This window comes from Dipodomys ordii, unplaced genomic scaffold, assembly GCF_000151885.1.
Source record: "Dipodomys ordii isolate 6190 unplaced genomic scaffold, Dord_2.0 Scaffold28, whole genome shotgun sequence".
In the NCBI taxonomy this organism is placed as follows: Eukaryota; Metazoa; Chordata; class Mammalia; order Rodentia; family Heteromyidae; genus Dipodomys; species Dipodomys ordii.
This window is the reverse complement of record NW_012267244.1, coordinates 7232000-7248124: the sequence shown is the minus strand read 5'-3', so window position 1 is coordinate 7248124 and position 16125 is coordinate 7232000. Positions and strand designations below refer to the sequence as shown.

Genomic DNA, 16125 nt, shown 5'->3' with positions numbered 1-16125 from the left:
ATGAAGTGTTATACCACATCAACTGACTCACTTCATTAAATCTGCATGAGTGTTTGAGAGATTAGTTTTACTATAATTTACTTGTAGCGATTTGTGTTAAATGCTAAAGCAGTTAAGTTGAAGGTTTATTTACAAGCTATGTGTATAATATTATTGGATTACATACTTAACTTTTTTTTTTAAATTTTAGCCACATTAAGTAAAGATGACTCCATTATTTCAAACCCTGATGTCACTGATATTGCACCAAGTAGGAAAAGGAGGCAACGAATGGAAAAAAATCTTGGAACAGAACCTAAAATCATTCCTCAGGATCATCAACTTCCAGAGAAGGAAAAGTAAGGCATTTTATTATTTGTTGAATAATGAGATGAGTTTTTTTAATCTATTAATTATAAAAGTGTTAAGCTTATATTTTCTCTGAGGTTCCATGTTTTTAAGAAGAAAAAATATGACTTATGGATATTATAAACTGAGTCAGTACATTCTCTGCTATTTGGTTAATTATTTAAAGCAGAAATGCTAAAAATATAAACAAATATATTTTTCATATAATTCTTACAGATTAATTAGAGATGACACATAACTTACTAAAAATATTAGAACCCATCTTATGTTCAGTAAAGTGTTTCAATCTAATTTACTGTTTAAAGGGAATTATGCAACATTCAAATTTCCTACTATATTTGGTTATGCTTGGTATTTTTTTCAGCTGAAATATTATTTCTATTAAATTTTGGTACTTCGTGTTTTATTTTTACTGTTCTTCACTTTTTTAGACTTCCTCTCATCAATCTGCATTCAACTTTAGGTGTAATGAGCTGAAAAGTTAGGATAAGTGTTTTTCATTACATCAAGTCAGTGAACATTTATAAGTAATATTATTAGTTGAATTTGCAATGAATGTACAAATCATGTGTACATTTGGCTATAAGTGTATAAATTGTGGAATTTTTTCCTCAAAGATTTTGGTTAATTTAGCAAATAGTTATTAAATGATAATCATGTTCCAATTTATTATGAAACTTCAGTGATTTTTCAGAATGTGGAAGGATGACCCTTGGGGAATCTCAGAGCCATTTGTAGAGGTGATCCTCCCTTCTTTAGTTTCAGACCTGTGTGAGGCTAGATTTTCTTCATATCTGTTCATTAAACAACACATATGACCAGATAAGATGATCTTAAGCGAAATGAACCCCAAGATAGAGACACAAGTGTTTTTTTTTCTTTCTTGCTATTGTTTCTAACGTATTTTTAATACACTATGTGATCTTTTTGTTGCTTTGTATGTTCCTTCTCCACGGTATAACCCCTGTTCTCACTGTATTTGATGTCAGTGCCCTGCCTCTTGTATATACACTTCTCTGTTCGGGGGAGGGGAAGGGAAAAAACAAAATGCTTAAATAGGGATACAGGTTGACCCATTGTAACAATGAGATGTACAAGTCACTATGTTGAAAAATGAAGTTTACAATTTAGGCGGGGGGGGGGGGGGGGGTAAGAAAGTTGTGGAGGTAGGCGGAAAGGGATGGTAGGGGAAAAACAAAGGAGAAAGCAACAATGCTTGATAGAAAATGCACTTATTACCTTCTCCTGTAACTGTAACCCCTCTATACAGTATTTTTACACTAAAAATGTATTTTAAGAAAACACATCACAGCTGATTAAATGAAGAAAGAAATGAAAAGCCAACTGCTTTCAAGCAGATTTGCAAAAATATTAATATTCTAATAAGTTTTCTGTTTGGAAACTACAAAGATATTTCATTAAACTTTATTATTCTCAAATACATTCATAACCACTTTACATCTTCTAATCATTATATTCCTTAGATAAGTTTTTGATATTCATGTTACAAGGATGAAATGTTAGCTCTATATCATGACTCTGTGTGTGTGTGTGTGTGTGTGTGTGCCTGTGTTGTGTGTATGTGTGTGCACGCATGCTAGACCTAAGGCTTTAAGTCAGGGTCTGAGCACCACCCCTGAGGTTCTTTGTCAAAATGTAGAGCTCTACCACTTGAGCTACAACTTGTTTCTGACTTTTTGGGTAGTTAATTGGAGACATGAGCCTCATGGGCTTTTCTGCTTCAACCATGATCCTCATATCTCAGCTCCTAAGTAGATAAGGTTAGTGTGAGACACCAGAGCCCAGCATGACTAAATATTTTATGTAGCTTTTTTTTTTTTTTTTTGTTCTCCAGTCCTAGGGCTTGAATTCATGGTCTGGGCTCTGTCCCTGAGTCTCTCAGTGCACAAGGGTAGCACTCTACCACTTAAACCACAGCACCACTTCTGGCTTTTTCTCAGTAGTTTATTGGAGATAAGAGTTTCACACTTTCCTTTCCAGGTTTTGAACTACGATTCTCAGATTGCAGTTGTAGAATTACAGACATGAACCACCTGTGCACAGCAAATGTAGTTTGTTTTAAAAGAGACGGTTTCTGCAAACATCCACACAATTAATAACTATCATATTCCTTTTCACTTTTGATTATATCAGCTTTTATCTTATTGGTATTTCACATTTTAATAATTGAGAGACACTACATCAACTTTTTTGGATCATCTGCTAAAAGTAACAGAAAATCAGTTTGTTATTATTGTGTTACTCTTGTTATTATCTTACCAAGTTAAATGTTAGTTTAGCATTAGCCATTCAGTGCTTTTATGTAACTGTTTAACTACATGGTGTTTCTCATCAGTTTGACTAAGGAAAGAATCACATACATATAAAACTTATTAGCCATACATGAAATATTTCCTTAAGTAGGTTCCTAAGGACATTCAATAGAAGTAGATCTTAGTGATCATTATAGAAATTCTGAATAATTTAAAGTTTTTATGAATAATACAGTTATTCTATAGCATTCATATTTCTTATGTCTTTATTCATGTTTAACTGGAAAAGATTAATGAAGAATGAATGTAATATCCACACTTATTCTTTCTTCAAGAGGAAATAAATTGCACAGGAAGCTGTGATTTGTTTACATCACCATGGCATACAAACCGGTATAACCCCGTGAATTCATCTGGTATCCTGACCTGATCAGCTGTTTCACTTGAATCCCATGCAATATCTCACACACATTTGTCCATTCCTCTCAGTATTACTTCCTCTTTATCTCCTTTGTAACCTCAGTAAGCCTTTATTCACTGTAGGACTTCCATAATTGGATATTGAGTAAAAATATGCACAGTAAGAATGATTGTTTATCAAAAACAAAAGATTTTGGTGATTTCCCATCACATTACTGTCCCCACATAGCTTATTAGTCTAGGAGTCTAAAAGAGTGTCTAGAAGACATAACTATTTTATCATTACATAAGTTTGTGAATGTAAACATTTAAGGAAATTGGGATTTGATCGAAACATAGCAAAGATGGTATGTTGGATAAATTGTCATTGGATCTGAAATATGAGGGATGAAGAGGAGTCGCAGAATAGGGAGTAAAGAGCATCAGGTTCAAGGAGAAAAGCTGCAGTGCGTCTCCGTTGTGGGAGCAGGGTAGGAATGGTATGAGCTCAGAGGCTGAGCTCTTCCTTATGTGGGCCTTGTTAGGACTTCTGCTGTTCCGCTCATGTAAAAGTGCATTGCTGCTTCTTAAATGCAAAGGACTTTCCTTCTGTTTCCCTGTCTTTCTAAACTGCTTTGTAACTCTTGATCAAATTGAGGGTTGAATAGAAACTTGATACTTTGGCTACAATTGTATCTTTTCAGTTTAATCTTTTAAAAGCTCTCTTGTCATTTTACTTGGATTTATTTTTCTTTTTTCTTTTAAACTCTATAACTTGTTCAATGTGAACAATTTTAGACACCAAAATGAAACTTTCATTCTCTTTAAGCATAGGAAAATAGAAAATTAAAAACATACTGAAATTTATGTAGAGTGCACACGGCACTAATCACTTAAATTGGCATATGTTAATGATTGTAAGTTGTTGAATTGTACCGCCATTTTGCCTTTTTCTGGTACACAAATGCTGGGTTTTTCAGCAGTATTTTGGAATTGTTGATGATTTCCCACTTTTAGTAAGACTTTAAAATCCTTGAATCTGGTATCTATTGATAAATATTCATTTAAAAATTAGTGTAACTAATCCACACAATATGATTTTACTTCAGGAACACTCATCCTGTGCTGTCAGCTAGCATCAACACTGAGAGTTATTATGACTATAACCATATGCTGTGCATCCCTCGCTGTTTACTATCTTGCACCACTTGCAGCTGTGATTTATTGTCATTCCCTATGGTCTTTTTAATTCTGTATGTTAAACACAATGAACCAGCTGACAAAGACTCAGAAATTGTTTAATTACTTTTAATAGTTATATACTTGCAATAATATCAGGTGAAATTATGAATATAAAGAAAGAATATTGTAAAAGTTTGTAATGGCAGGCTGAATGTTATCATACACACCTGTAAATCCCAGCCATGTGGAAGGCATAGGTAGGAAGATCATGATCCAAGTTTGTCCTTGGATCAAAACACGACACCTCATTTGAAAAAATAACTGAAAGCAAAGAAGGACTGGGGTATAGCTCAAGTGATAAAGCACCTGCCTAACTAGCATTAGTCCCTGAAGTTGAACTCCAGTATTGCTAAAAACTAAAAAAAAAAAATGAAAATGAAAATTAAGTGTCTCAAAATATATCAAAAATAGTGCTCTAGTTGGGTTTAATACTAGATTTAAATTTTTAATGATATCATGTTTTATTATACAATATAAGGGCCAAGTAAGAATTATTCATTTAAGTATTTACATTTTTAAATTATTTCTCCCAAAATCTTACAAAAATGAGCACAAATAGTTCTACCTTTGTTCATATCAGTAGATAAAATTTTAAATAGACTTCTGTTAATATGGCTGGAAGTCCCTTCTGACTAGTCTTATTTTAGGAAATTGATTTCTTCATTATCTGCTTATTCAGGGAAATTGAGTCTATTTTTCAGTTTTATTGAGTTTTGCAGCTATGCAATAAAATCAACCAACAGAGTGCTCAAATTAAATAATTTAATGCTTTCAACTGTGGCCACTTATTTTCCTCCAGATGGAAATTCAATTTTTCCTTCCAGGTGTTCTGTTTCCTGTTCTATGGGTAGTTTCTCTCAAAAGCAAACTATTTTTAAGAGATATAGGATTACCATCTAAACAAAGACTTAGTTAACTATTCATAAAGATTAATAAAATAAAACATTTTGTCTCAGAATAGAACTTTAGACCCTAGGAAAGGTGACCAAGTAGAGAGGCAAAACCAAATTGCAATGAAACCAGGGTTATTTGGGAGACCTAGATAGAAAATTAAACACATAGTTATACCATATGCACTCCATTTTCAATATTGGGATATAAAATCCATGGCTGTCTAGGAAAAGTTAAATAGAAGCAACGTTCCCCCAGGTATGAGATATAGATATAGATTTAGGAAAGAATGCCAAGGCATTTGCTGAAATTAGGTAAGAATGTGTTCAAAGGTTATATCATAAATCCATTCACAGGCTTCATTCTTTAGACAACATAAAAGATGAGTTCTCAAACGAACTTTACAACTTTGGTGGGGGAGGTCGGGGGGCGGGGGAAGATACGCAGGGACAGGAAGGGGAAACAAAGCAAGAGGCTATAATGCTTGATAAGAAATGTGCTCATTATCTTACCCACGTAATTGTAACCCCTCTGTACAGTATTTTCACAATAAAAATATATTTAAAAAATAAAAAAATAAAAGATGAGTTCTCTATAAAGCAATCCACTTCCAAGGAAGTACATATGCCTACCACCTCCCTCAGTGCTTGTGAACCTACCCTTCAAAACTTGAAGATTTATATGTAAAAATTGTGGAGTAAGTGGAGTTTGAGTTGTCAGATGCACTTAACAATAGCCTTTCAAGCATGCTTCTTCTATCCACCAAAAAGGGGAAAAAAAGATGTTAGTAACAGCTTATGGGATAAGTAGACAGTATACATTCAAAGAGTAGTAGTTTGGGATATATGCTTTCAAAATTCTTGAATATCAATGATTTTAAGATGTAAAAATTTCAGCCATAATTATAGAATGATAGGTATTAAAATGAACTACTTATTTTTTTTTAATGTGAGGTTCCCTTGACTCCCTCCCCACAACCCCCCCTACTTAGGAAATTGTCTGCTAGCTGAGGAGAGCAGAACCAATGATAAGAACACAATTGGGAAATACCTGAGAGTGGCCACTCAGCAACATCCTATCTGTAGAATATAACTATTAAAATAGTTGGGGCCAAAAGGAAAAATAAAATACGTATGGTATTTGTTTCTACAGACTAGAAGGTGAAGAATATATAGGTTGACATATTTTATGAAAGGTTCCATACATATGATTTAGACTTGTGTGTGATGAATATCTCCCAAAAACTAGAGTTCAAATATACTTTTCAAAAATCCTAAAAATATTATTATTAAAAGTTCACAGATGGGCTGGGAAGGTGGCTCAGTAGTAGAGTGCTTGCCTTGCATGCATGAGGCCCTGGGTTCGATTTCTCAGCACCCCATAAGCAGAAAAAGCCGGAAGTGGCTCTGTGGCTCAAGTCATAGAGCGCTAGCCTTGAGCTGAATAGCTGAGGGACAGCACCCAGGCCCAGAGCTCAGGCCCCACAATCTACAAAAAAAATAAAACAATAATAATAATAATAGTATTAGTCACAGATGTTGTTCCTTGAGACAAGAGTTTTAGCTGTTCTGAGTCACCTTTTAAATGGTATTGGTGAGTTTTGCAGCTGAAGAATTTCAGGTGAATTGTGGATGGTAAAACTCCTACACCTTGCAAGTTTTATATAATTTCATATTTAATCTTTAAAATTAAAGCATTATTTATTTACTTGTTTATTTTTTATATAGGTTCATACTATGCTGCCCAGACTGGGCTCAGATGCACAATAATCCTGCATCAACCTCCCAAATAGCCATAATTATAGACATGCATCTCAGCCCACAACTTCTCAGACATTTATTTTATCTTCTACTTGCTACCTGTTTATAACTTTAGCTGACTTCCAATGGAGATCCTTTTCTAATTGTTTTATCAAAGCTCTTATATCCTAAATATTAATTTCTGCTTTACTCAGCTGGTCATTTTCCTCTCAAATTTTGTTAAATTATATTTTGTATTCATATAAATTATGGATACACTTGATCTTATATAATATTGATCATTTTTATTACTTTTGAATATGTGTTATATCCTAAACACTTCATAGATCATTTGAATAGGTACTATATCCTAAACACTTCACAGATCAGGGGGCTCAAATGTAAAGAACTTAGATGATGTGCTCAAAGTAGGTTATTTTGTGAGTTTTGAATTTAGAATCATCTTATTTCAAGGCTTATACTTTTGTAAGATTTATGGTGGCACTGGGATTGATCTCAGAACCCCTCATGTGCTCAACTTATGCTCTATTAATTCAACCATGCCTCCAGCATTGCTTTCTGCTGCTTATTTCGGAGATGGAAACTCTTGGATTTTTGTGTCTGAGCTGGCTTTGAATCAAGATCCTGTGTCTCTCAGCCTCTGGCATAGCTAGGATTACAGGTGTGAACTACCAGTGCCCAGCTCCAAAGTCCACACTTTTACACAATTTTATACTGCTTCAAAAGTAATGTGAATAACTAATATTTTTTATTTAGATACAGTAAGCATTTGAATTTCCTTCCATTAATTCATTTAATTCTCTCCACAATTCTGTGAAATAGGGCCATATTTTTGTTACTAGCTAAATAAAGGTGAGTTTTGGTGAGGCTTGACTCTTCCTGACATCACTGCAATAACCTTATTGAAACAAAGCTGTAAGTGTTGTGACTGTAGGCATTGGGTTAATGGTATCCTGCTGCTTGCCTTTCAGATGGCCATGGAGATTAAGTGAAATCCTGTAGGAAGCCCGAAGTTCTGAGAATATTCTATACTACTATTTTTTTAAGTGCTATTCCCTCTGCTTTTGGCTGAATCTTGGAATTCTTTTCCTATGAAGGAAACTGTATTAATGGAAATCAAATCTAAAATAGTTCTTTGAAAAAATTCTTTGGAAATGAAAATTGCTCATAGCTTTTTATGTGCTAATTCAACAAATATTCTTCCCTTCTATTAGTAACCAATAAGACATATCGATGTAATGTTACAACATTCTAAATAACATAATATTCTTCCCTTCTATTTAGTAACCAATAAGATATATCGATATAATGTTATGACATTATAAATAACATTATAAATAAGATAAAATGTCGGATGAAAAACAACATATTTAGAAGATTGTGTTTCAAAGCAGTTGCATGTGTATATACATGCATGTGTATACACACATACGCATTTAGATATATATTTGTATATATGTATACATCTGTATATCTACATAAAATTTCATGTACCATTTTCAAATGTGGTAGTTGTCCATCCTGTTTTTCAATGTTTTTCCTGTGTTTAAATGTTGTTTCTTAAGAATCACTTATAACTTACTGCATTTTTTTCTGGCTTAAATCCCAAACTGTTTGAAATTTTCCATGTGTATGTTCAATGTATTTGGAAAATACAAGCTTTAAATGTCTTTTGTGTCGAATTTGAAACATAAAATGAGCTCTCGACTGCTGTGTATTTACTTTGGTCATCATGAACAAACCTCATTTTTTACTCAGATTTAATTTTATCATAATGTTTATGTTAGTTACAAAAGTAAACATGTGGTGGTTTTAAAAGGAGATACGTTTTTATTAGCTTCCCTCATTGTTTACCTAACTGATCAGGCTGCAGCTCTCACTTTCCTTGCTACATGTGTTGATTAATGGCTCCTTGAACTTGTTCCAGGATATACTGATTATGGTCAGAACACTTCAAAGATGATTTATTAATTGTGTTTGCAACTCAAAATAAGTAAATATTAACCATAAGCATTATTATGTATTTGCCAGTAAAATCAGGAATTAACATTTTAAAGTAAACTTTGTCTGAGTGAATTTAATCTATATAGGAAGTACAAAACATTTTATTTTTAAAACATATTCAGTATTAGTAATAGCTTTATGGCCTTTCAAACCACTATTATTAAATGCTTAAGAATCTTTATCTTGTGAGTGAACACATTACATTCTATTTTAACAAAATCTGAAGATAATATGTTTTGAAGCAGCTCACAAGGGTGTTCAAAAATGTGAATTTCCATGTTTATAATTTACCCTGGGAGCAACCCTTACTCAAACCCCAAGTTGTTACATGTATATAAATGTCAAATTACTGAAAATCTTAGATTTTGTTTAAAAATAAATTTAATAGGAGTCTATTATAAACTTTCACGTAAACAGAATTTATTGTAGCAATGTACAGTGGCTCATGCCTGTAATCCTAGCTACTTATGTGGTAGAGATTGTGAAGATCGTGGCTTGAGGCCAGCTCTGCCAAAAAGTTAAGGACCCCATCTCAACCTAAAAGCTGGATGTAGTAGGGGTAGATGCCTATCACTGCAGCTACAGAGGAAGCATTCTAGAGGATCATGGTCTGGATAACGTAGCAAAACTAGAGGCCCCATTTGAAAAAAAACTAAGGCAAAAAGGGCTTGTGGCTCAAGGGATAGAATTTTTCCTAGCAAGTTCAAAGCTCTAAATTCAAACCCCCGGACTGCCGTTGAAAAGTTAATAAATGAAGAAAAAATGAAAAAGAAAAGGAATTTATTATGTTTCATATGTAAACAGATAATAATTATCAGATATGCAAATTCATAATTGTTATCCTTTCAGCCATGTTATACTTTAGGCACTCTAACAAGGTTGGATAATGTGTAAATAGTCATTATAACTGTTTAATGTCATTATTTCTCAAAAGAAATGTCTACCTGCTATAACTTGTATTTCAATATCTTAAAATATTTTATTATTTTGTATAGTGAGATAGTTAAGTTTTTAAAATTTATATTATATCTATTATAATTAAGTGTAAAATAAACAATTTTAGATATTAAAATATGACAAAATAAAAAATTACATCCCACTAGAAATAAAATCTTTTACCCCACTTGAAATGAAAGAAATCTTATATGTTCTAAATAAAATACTAGTTATGCCCAAGTAAGGTTTGAGTCTATTAGTATTTTTTGGTGGTTAACTGGAGATAAGATTCTCATGCACATTCCTATGGAGACTGACTTTGAACTGTGATTCTCAGAATTCAGTCTCCTGAGTAGCTGAAATGATAGGTTCAGCCACCAGCACATGGCTGCATTTTACTTATGTGTGTGTGTGCCTGTCCTGGAGAATAACCTGTGTGCTATTCCTGAACTTTTTGCTCAAGGCCAGGCCAACACTTGAACCAACATAACTTTACTTTCAGCTTCTTTGGTAGTTTACTGGAGAAGAGTCTCGTGGACTTTCCTGCCTGGATAGCTTTGAATTGAAGGTCCCAGATCTCAGCCTCCCAAGTAGCTAGGATTACAGGTATGAGTCAACAGTGCCCAGCAAGCTGCATGTTACTTTTTAAACCATATAAAAATGTTAGAAATTTTCCTGTTTCTAGTCATTTATACCTCACATAAACACACACACACATATTTTTTTCTTGGTTAATTTAAGAACTAGATATAAGTCTGTTTTTGAGGTGGAAGTTGGAATCTGACTCAGGGCCTTGCAGTTGCTAGAAAGATGTTCTACCACTGGAGCCATGCCATCAGTCCTTTTGTCATTTCTAAGATAGCATCTTGTTCTATGCTGCTTGGGGTTGCACTCTTCCTACTTGTGCTTCTTTGGGTCTCTGGAGATGACAGTTATTTGTAACCATGCCTAGTTATTGTGCTTCCCAGTAGCTGGGATAAAAGGCATATGGCACCTTACACAGTCATTGGTCGAGAGGGAGGCCTGATAATGCTTTTTCCAGGCTGGCCTTGAACTGTAATCCAAGATCTTCACCTGGTAAATAGGTAGGATGATAAACTTCAGCCATTGTTTCTGCCTTTGTAATTACTTTTAATTAGGCATTCCAGTTCTACCTGAGCCTATTAAATAACATGACCTCATTATCACACTATAATTATTTCATTGGTATATTTCTATAATTACCTCTGTCCCTCCTTTAAAGAAAGTGCCTAATCTATCTTATTTGGTGTTATGGCCCCAGTACTAAACATAGTGTTCAGTATTTGGAGGATAGGCTTTTAAACAGCTTGTAAGGCTGTTTCCTTTCCTATTCTGTTTTTTTTTTAATTTTTCCTTTTCTGAAGTTATTATGTGTTCCCAACAACTTATATGGAGGACTCTAAAAATGTACTATAAACCTGAATGACCATGTTATCATTCAGAGAGAATACTGAGGTTTCCATCTACCTTTCTTACCCTCTTAAAAAAGGGGAACAGATACAATTTTTTTAACAGTTTGTATGTTTTATGGTACATTTTATTGTTAATCAAAAGTAAATCATGATAAGTAGGAAGTTATTTTAGGACATTTCTGTGATTACTCTGTGAAAAGCAGTAATAACAAAAGAAATCAAGTAGGAGATTTTACCATATACTATGTAAATAAGAAATGTTAGAGATTTTACAGTAGTCCAGGTGAAAGTTGGTAGTAACTTAGGTGACTTGGAGAAATAGAGGCATTCCTGAATCCTAAGTGTGTGTTACCAGTAGAATTGCGAGGACTCACTGGCTTCAGTTCAGAGACTAGGGTAAAGAGGGGAATCAGTAGGAATTCCCATCTTCAGTTTGGTAAGCTAGATGTAATGATGTAGTTTGCAAACAGGGATAGGACTGTCAAAGAAGCATATTTACTAAACAATAAAAGGAATTCTGTTTTGGCTAGATTAAGTTTAAAAAACATCCATATCAAGATATAGGAGTCTCAAGTTCCTGGGATAAATGAGATTTAGAGATAAAGATTTGTGACTCTTTGACATTTGGAACTTTTTATTATTATCTTAAAGGAGAACAGATAACTGGGGTAGATGTTTTTTTTTTCTTGATAATTCATGAGTGAATTCTAGTGTGTAAAGTTAAAGAGAGCTGTTACTGTAGTACTAGATCCCCATGTTTTATTGTCTGATGGTGACCACATATATGGGGGGAAAAGATAGTTGGAATTTGAATTTATATATATGTAATATATATATAATATATATGTGAGAGAGAGCGGGGAAGGAGGAAGGAAAGAAGGGAGGAAGGAAGGAAATAGAATGAAAGAAAGAAGGAAAGAAAGGAAGAACAAAGAAAGAAAGCAAAAAGGGAAAAGGATACTAGGAGAACAGACTTACACTAATATAATTACTCTATTTAAATCACACTTTAATTTGAGTTCTTTTTGTATAGTTGGACCTTACATATACATGTATAGTTAATGAGTCAAACAATTTATTCAGAGCCTTTTAAGTCATAGATTCTGATTTCGTACTCTTGTCAGTAGGGAAAATAAAGATACCTTAAAAGAAATAGAGCATTTATTTGGGTAACTGTGATAGTCATTAGTTCTGTTCACCAAATGTTTCCAGCTCTCTGCCTCTGGATACAAGATAAAATTACACTTCATGGCTATATTTGAATGAGGCTATTAGACTAGTTGTTGCCAGCAAGTTTTGATTAAAACTGACATGTATAACTTCCCAGCCAGAGAACTTTCTTTCCTTCTGCCTTACTGGCTGGCAATGTTGGTGGCTAGCCTGTCATTGTAAGTTAAGGAATGAGGACAGCAGGGAGTAGAGCCTCCAGGCCATCTGTGATAAACAGCATGAATAAGAAATTAAATCTTTGTTTAAAACCACTGAGATTTATGGTGTTTGTTACTGCATATAATCTAACAGATTCTGACTGTTAGGATACAGAAACTTGTCTAAATATGGCATATTCTTAGTACCATCGCATTCCTCTGTCCTAAAAACAAACACTAAACAAAATGTGTTAAATGCTTGTTACCACTGCTCTGAAGTGAATATTGACTCAGAATAGAGGATTAGAAAAAGTCCATTGCCTAGCTTTGTTAGCAGATTTATAAACATAGAATTTATTTTTGGATGATGTAATTTGGGCATTTTGTTTTCTCCCAGTGCCAGTGTATGTGGAATTACCCATTGTATTTACCAATGTAATGTGGAAACTTTAAGTTAACTAAAGATTCTCTGATAATTTCAAAAAGAAGGATAATAATCTGGTTTAATATAGAATAGACAGCATTTTGAACTAATTTTTCAAGTAGGTAGTAAGAACAACTTTTATTAGTCACAGAACTATTTAACAAATGCTCTTTCACAAACTCATACTGTGCCAATTGGGCAAAAGGAGTCAAGGTCTTATCCAAAAGGTTAAGAGAGAAAACAGCGATTTGACATCACTTCACCCCACCTAATGACTTCACTTTCCATTTGACTTGTTTGCTGTCTGGCTTATTCATTGAACTAATATATATATATATATATAGAGAGAGAGAGAGAGAGAGAAAGAGAGAGATACTAATATATGTACATATATATATATGTTTACACTAACCAAATTGAAGCTGTATTCTTCATTCTCACTAAACATACAGACATTAGCCACAGTGCAGATGATCCAGAAACATTAATTGAATAATTTTAGTTATAGAATTTGTGAGACAGAGATATAACAAGGTAGTACTTTCTACTCCTTTACTTCATATTTAAACAATGTATGTCCTCATCCATTTGTGATAGTAAGACAAAATCTCACATGTTAGGTTAATCTTTATTATCTTGAAGTAGTTGAACAAATGAGGTAGCATTCAGTGAGTCAGTTTACAAATACAAAACTGTTGTCAAGGTTCTAGATTCTTTTGAAGTCCATATTTAAGGTGTTGACATTCATTGTCTGGTGAGGGCCTTTGTGCTGAATCTTTACATAGTAAAAGAGGACAGGGCTGGGTCCTAACATAGTAAAAAGAGAAAGACTGGGTTCCCTTCAGCCCTTCTGAAAGACACTAATCTACTAATAAGAACAGAGTCCTCAGGATGGAATCACTTCCCCCAAGTACTAATTCTCAATGTTCCCATAATGGGGATTAAGTTTCAACAAGAAATGTGAAAGGAAAATTGTCATTCAAGTAACTGTAATAGCTTTAGCCATTATTTACTTATAAATTAGATACAAATTTTGTTTTTTTGGGGGGGGTTGTGTTTTGTTTTGTTTTTGCCGGTGCTGGGGCTTGCTCAGGCCTGGGTGCTGTCCTTGAGCTCTTTGGCTCAAGGCTAGCACTCTACCACTCAGTGCTATTTCTGGGTTTTTGATGGTTAATTGGAGATAAGAGTCTCAGAGAGTTCCCTGTCCAGGCTGACTTTGAACCACCATCCTCAGATCACAGCCTCTTGAGTAGCTAGCATAATAGATATGAGCCACCAGCACCCTGCAAAGAGGATGTTTTATTCACAGTCAATGTCTATTCCAATAACTTCTTCACAATTTCTTCTTTTTTTTGAAGGGCGGGGCAGAGGGGGGGGAAGGGGTGGAGGGAGTCGGGTGGGGCTTGAACTCTGGGCCTGGGTGCTATTCTTCAGCTCTTCAGCTCAAGGCAAGTCCTCTATCTACCACTTGAGCCACAGTGCCACTTCCAGTTTTCTGATGGTTTATTGGAGACAAGGGTCTCCCGGACTTACCTGCCTGGGCTGGCTCTGAATCATGATCCCCAGATTTCAACCTCCTTAGTAGCTATGATTACAGGTGTGAGCCACCAATGCCTGGCCACAATTTCTTTTTCATCCTTTATCTACTCTACACTAATATATGGAAAGAATCTCCTCTATGCCTTCTAAAGTTAAAAAAAATACTACTCCATTCAAAAAGATGTCATAATTGAGTACAATGATGTATACCTGTAATTCTACCTTTGGAATGGGCAGGGCTAAGTCAAGAAGATCATGATTGCAAGGACAGCCTGGGTTACATAGCAAGACCTCATCACACTCAAAACTAATAGTAATAAGGAAAAAGACATTTTATGATGATTTGTTATGAAAGTGTCAGATGACATGACACGGAGTCCACTCCCAAATTACTCAAGCTGATTGGAAACTTTGGCAAAGTACTGTAAGGTCCTGGATAGTGAGCAGACTCCACCCTCCTCACAGCAAAGTCTCTGCCCAGTACCTGTGTTACCTAGGCAACAGGCACACCTGGAAGAGGTCACATCTGCATCCACTGAGGTCACATCTGAATTTGATGTGGCCACACCTTTCTCCTCCCATTCCCTAGATAAGGCCTAGCCCAGGCCCAGAAGCTTTTTCTAGCTCTTTCCCAGCTCTTTCTCAGCTCTCTCTCTTTCCCAGCTCTCTCTTTTTTCTCAGCTATTTCCTTCTCAGCTCTTTCCCAGCTCTCTTAGCTCTTTTTCCCAGCTCTCTCTCTTTCTGAGCTCTCTTTCCCAGCTCTCTCTCTTTCCCACCTCTTTTCCCAGCTCTCTTTCCCAGGTCTTTCCCAGGCCTTTCCCAGCCATGTGGAGTGCCAACTTGGCCTGGTCCCAACAGGTCTACTGAACAAACCTACCCCTTACCTGAATACCACGTGTGTGGTACTGTTCTTACTCGGCTACCTCTTTTTAAAAACCTAACAAGTAGCAGGGTATAAAATTAGCCCTCAAAAATCAATGGCGTTTCTGTATACCAACAACGAGAAAAGCATGGCTGAAATCAGGAAAGCAACTCCATTCATAATAGCCCCAGAAAAAATAAAATACCTAGGAATTAACCAAAGAAATGAAGGAACTCTATGATGAAAACTTTAAAACCTGAAAAAGGAAATCAAAACAGAACTTAGAAAGTGGAAAAACCTCCCATGCTCCTGGATTGGAAGGATCAACATCGTGAAAATGGCAATACTTCCCAAGGCTATCTACAAATTCAATGCAATACCTATCAATATTCTAACCTCATTCTTCAAGGAAATAGAAGAGGCTATCCAAAAATTCATATGAAACATTAAAAGACCCCGAATAGCAAAAATGATCCTTAACAGAAAGAACAGTGCTGGAGGAATATCAATACCAAATTTTCAAACTCTACTACAAAGCCATAGTAATCAAAACAGCTTGGTACTGGCACAAGAAGAGACATCAGGACCAATGGAATAGAACTGAAAACCCAGAAATGAACCCACAGACCTATAGCCATCTAATCTTC

At 34.9% G+C, this 16125-nt stretch overlaps 1 protein-coding gene across 3 annotated transcripts in view; it reads left to right on the top strand.

Moving 5' to 3' along the window:
- The window catches only part of Xrcc4 (X-ray repair complementing defective repair in Chinese hamster cells 4), a 188600-nt gene that overhangs the window by 113545 nt on the left and 58930 nt on the right, over window positions 1–16125 (top strand). For all 3 annotated transcript variants that reach the window (XM_013015950.1, XM_013015952.1, XM_013015951.1), the window contains exon 7: window positions 191–338. In XM_013015950.1, coding sequence (XP_012871404.1) covers window positions 191–338 — 148 coding nt within the window. The remainder of the gene's footprint in view (window positions 1–190; window positions 339–16125) is intronic.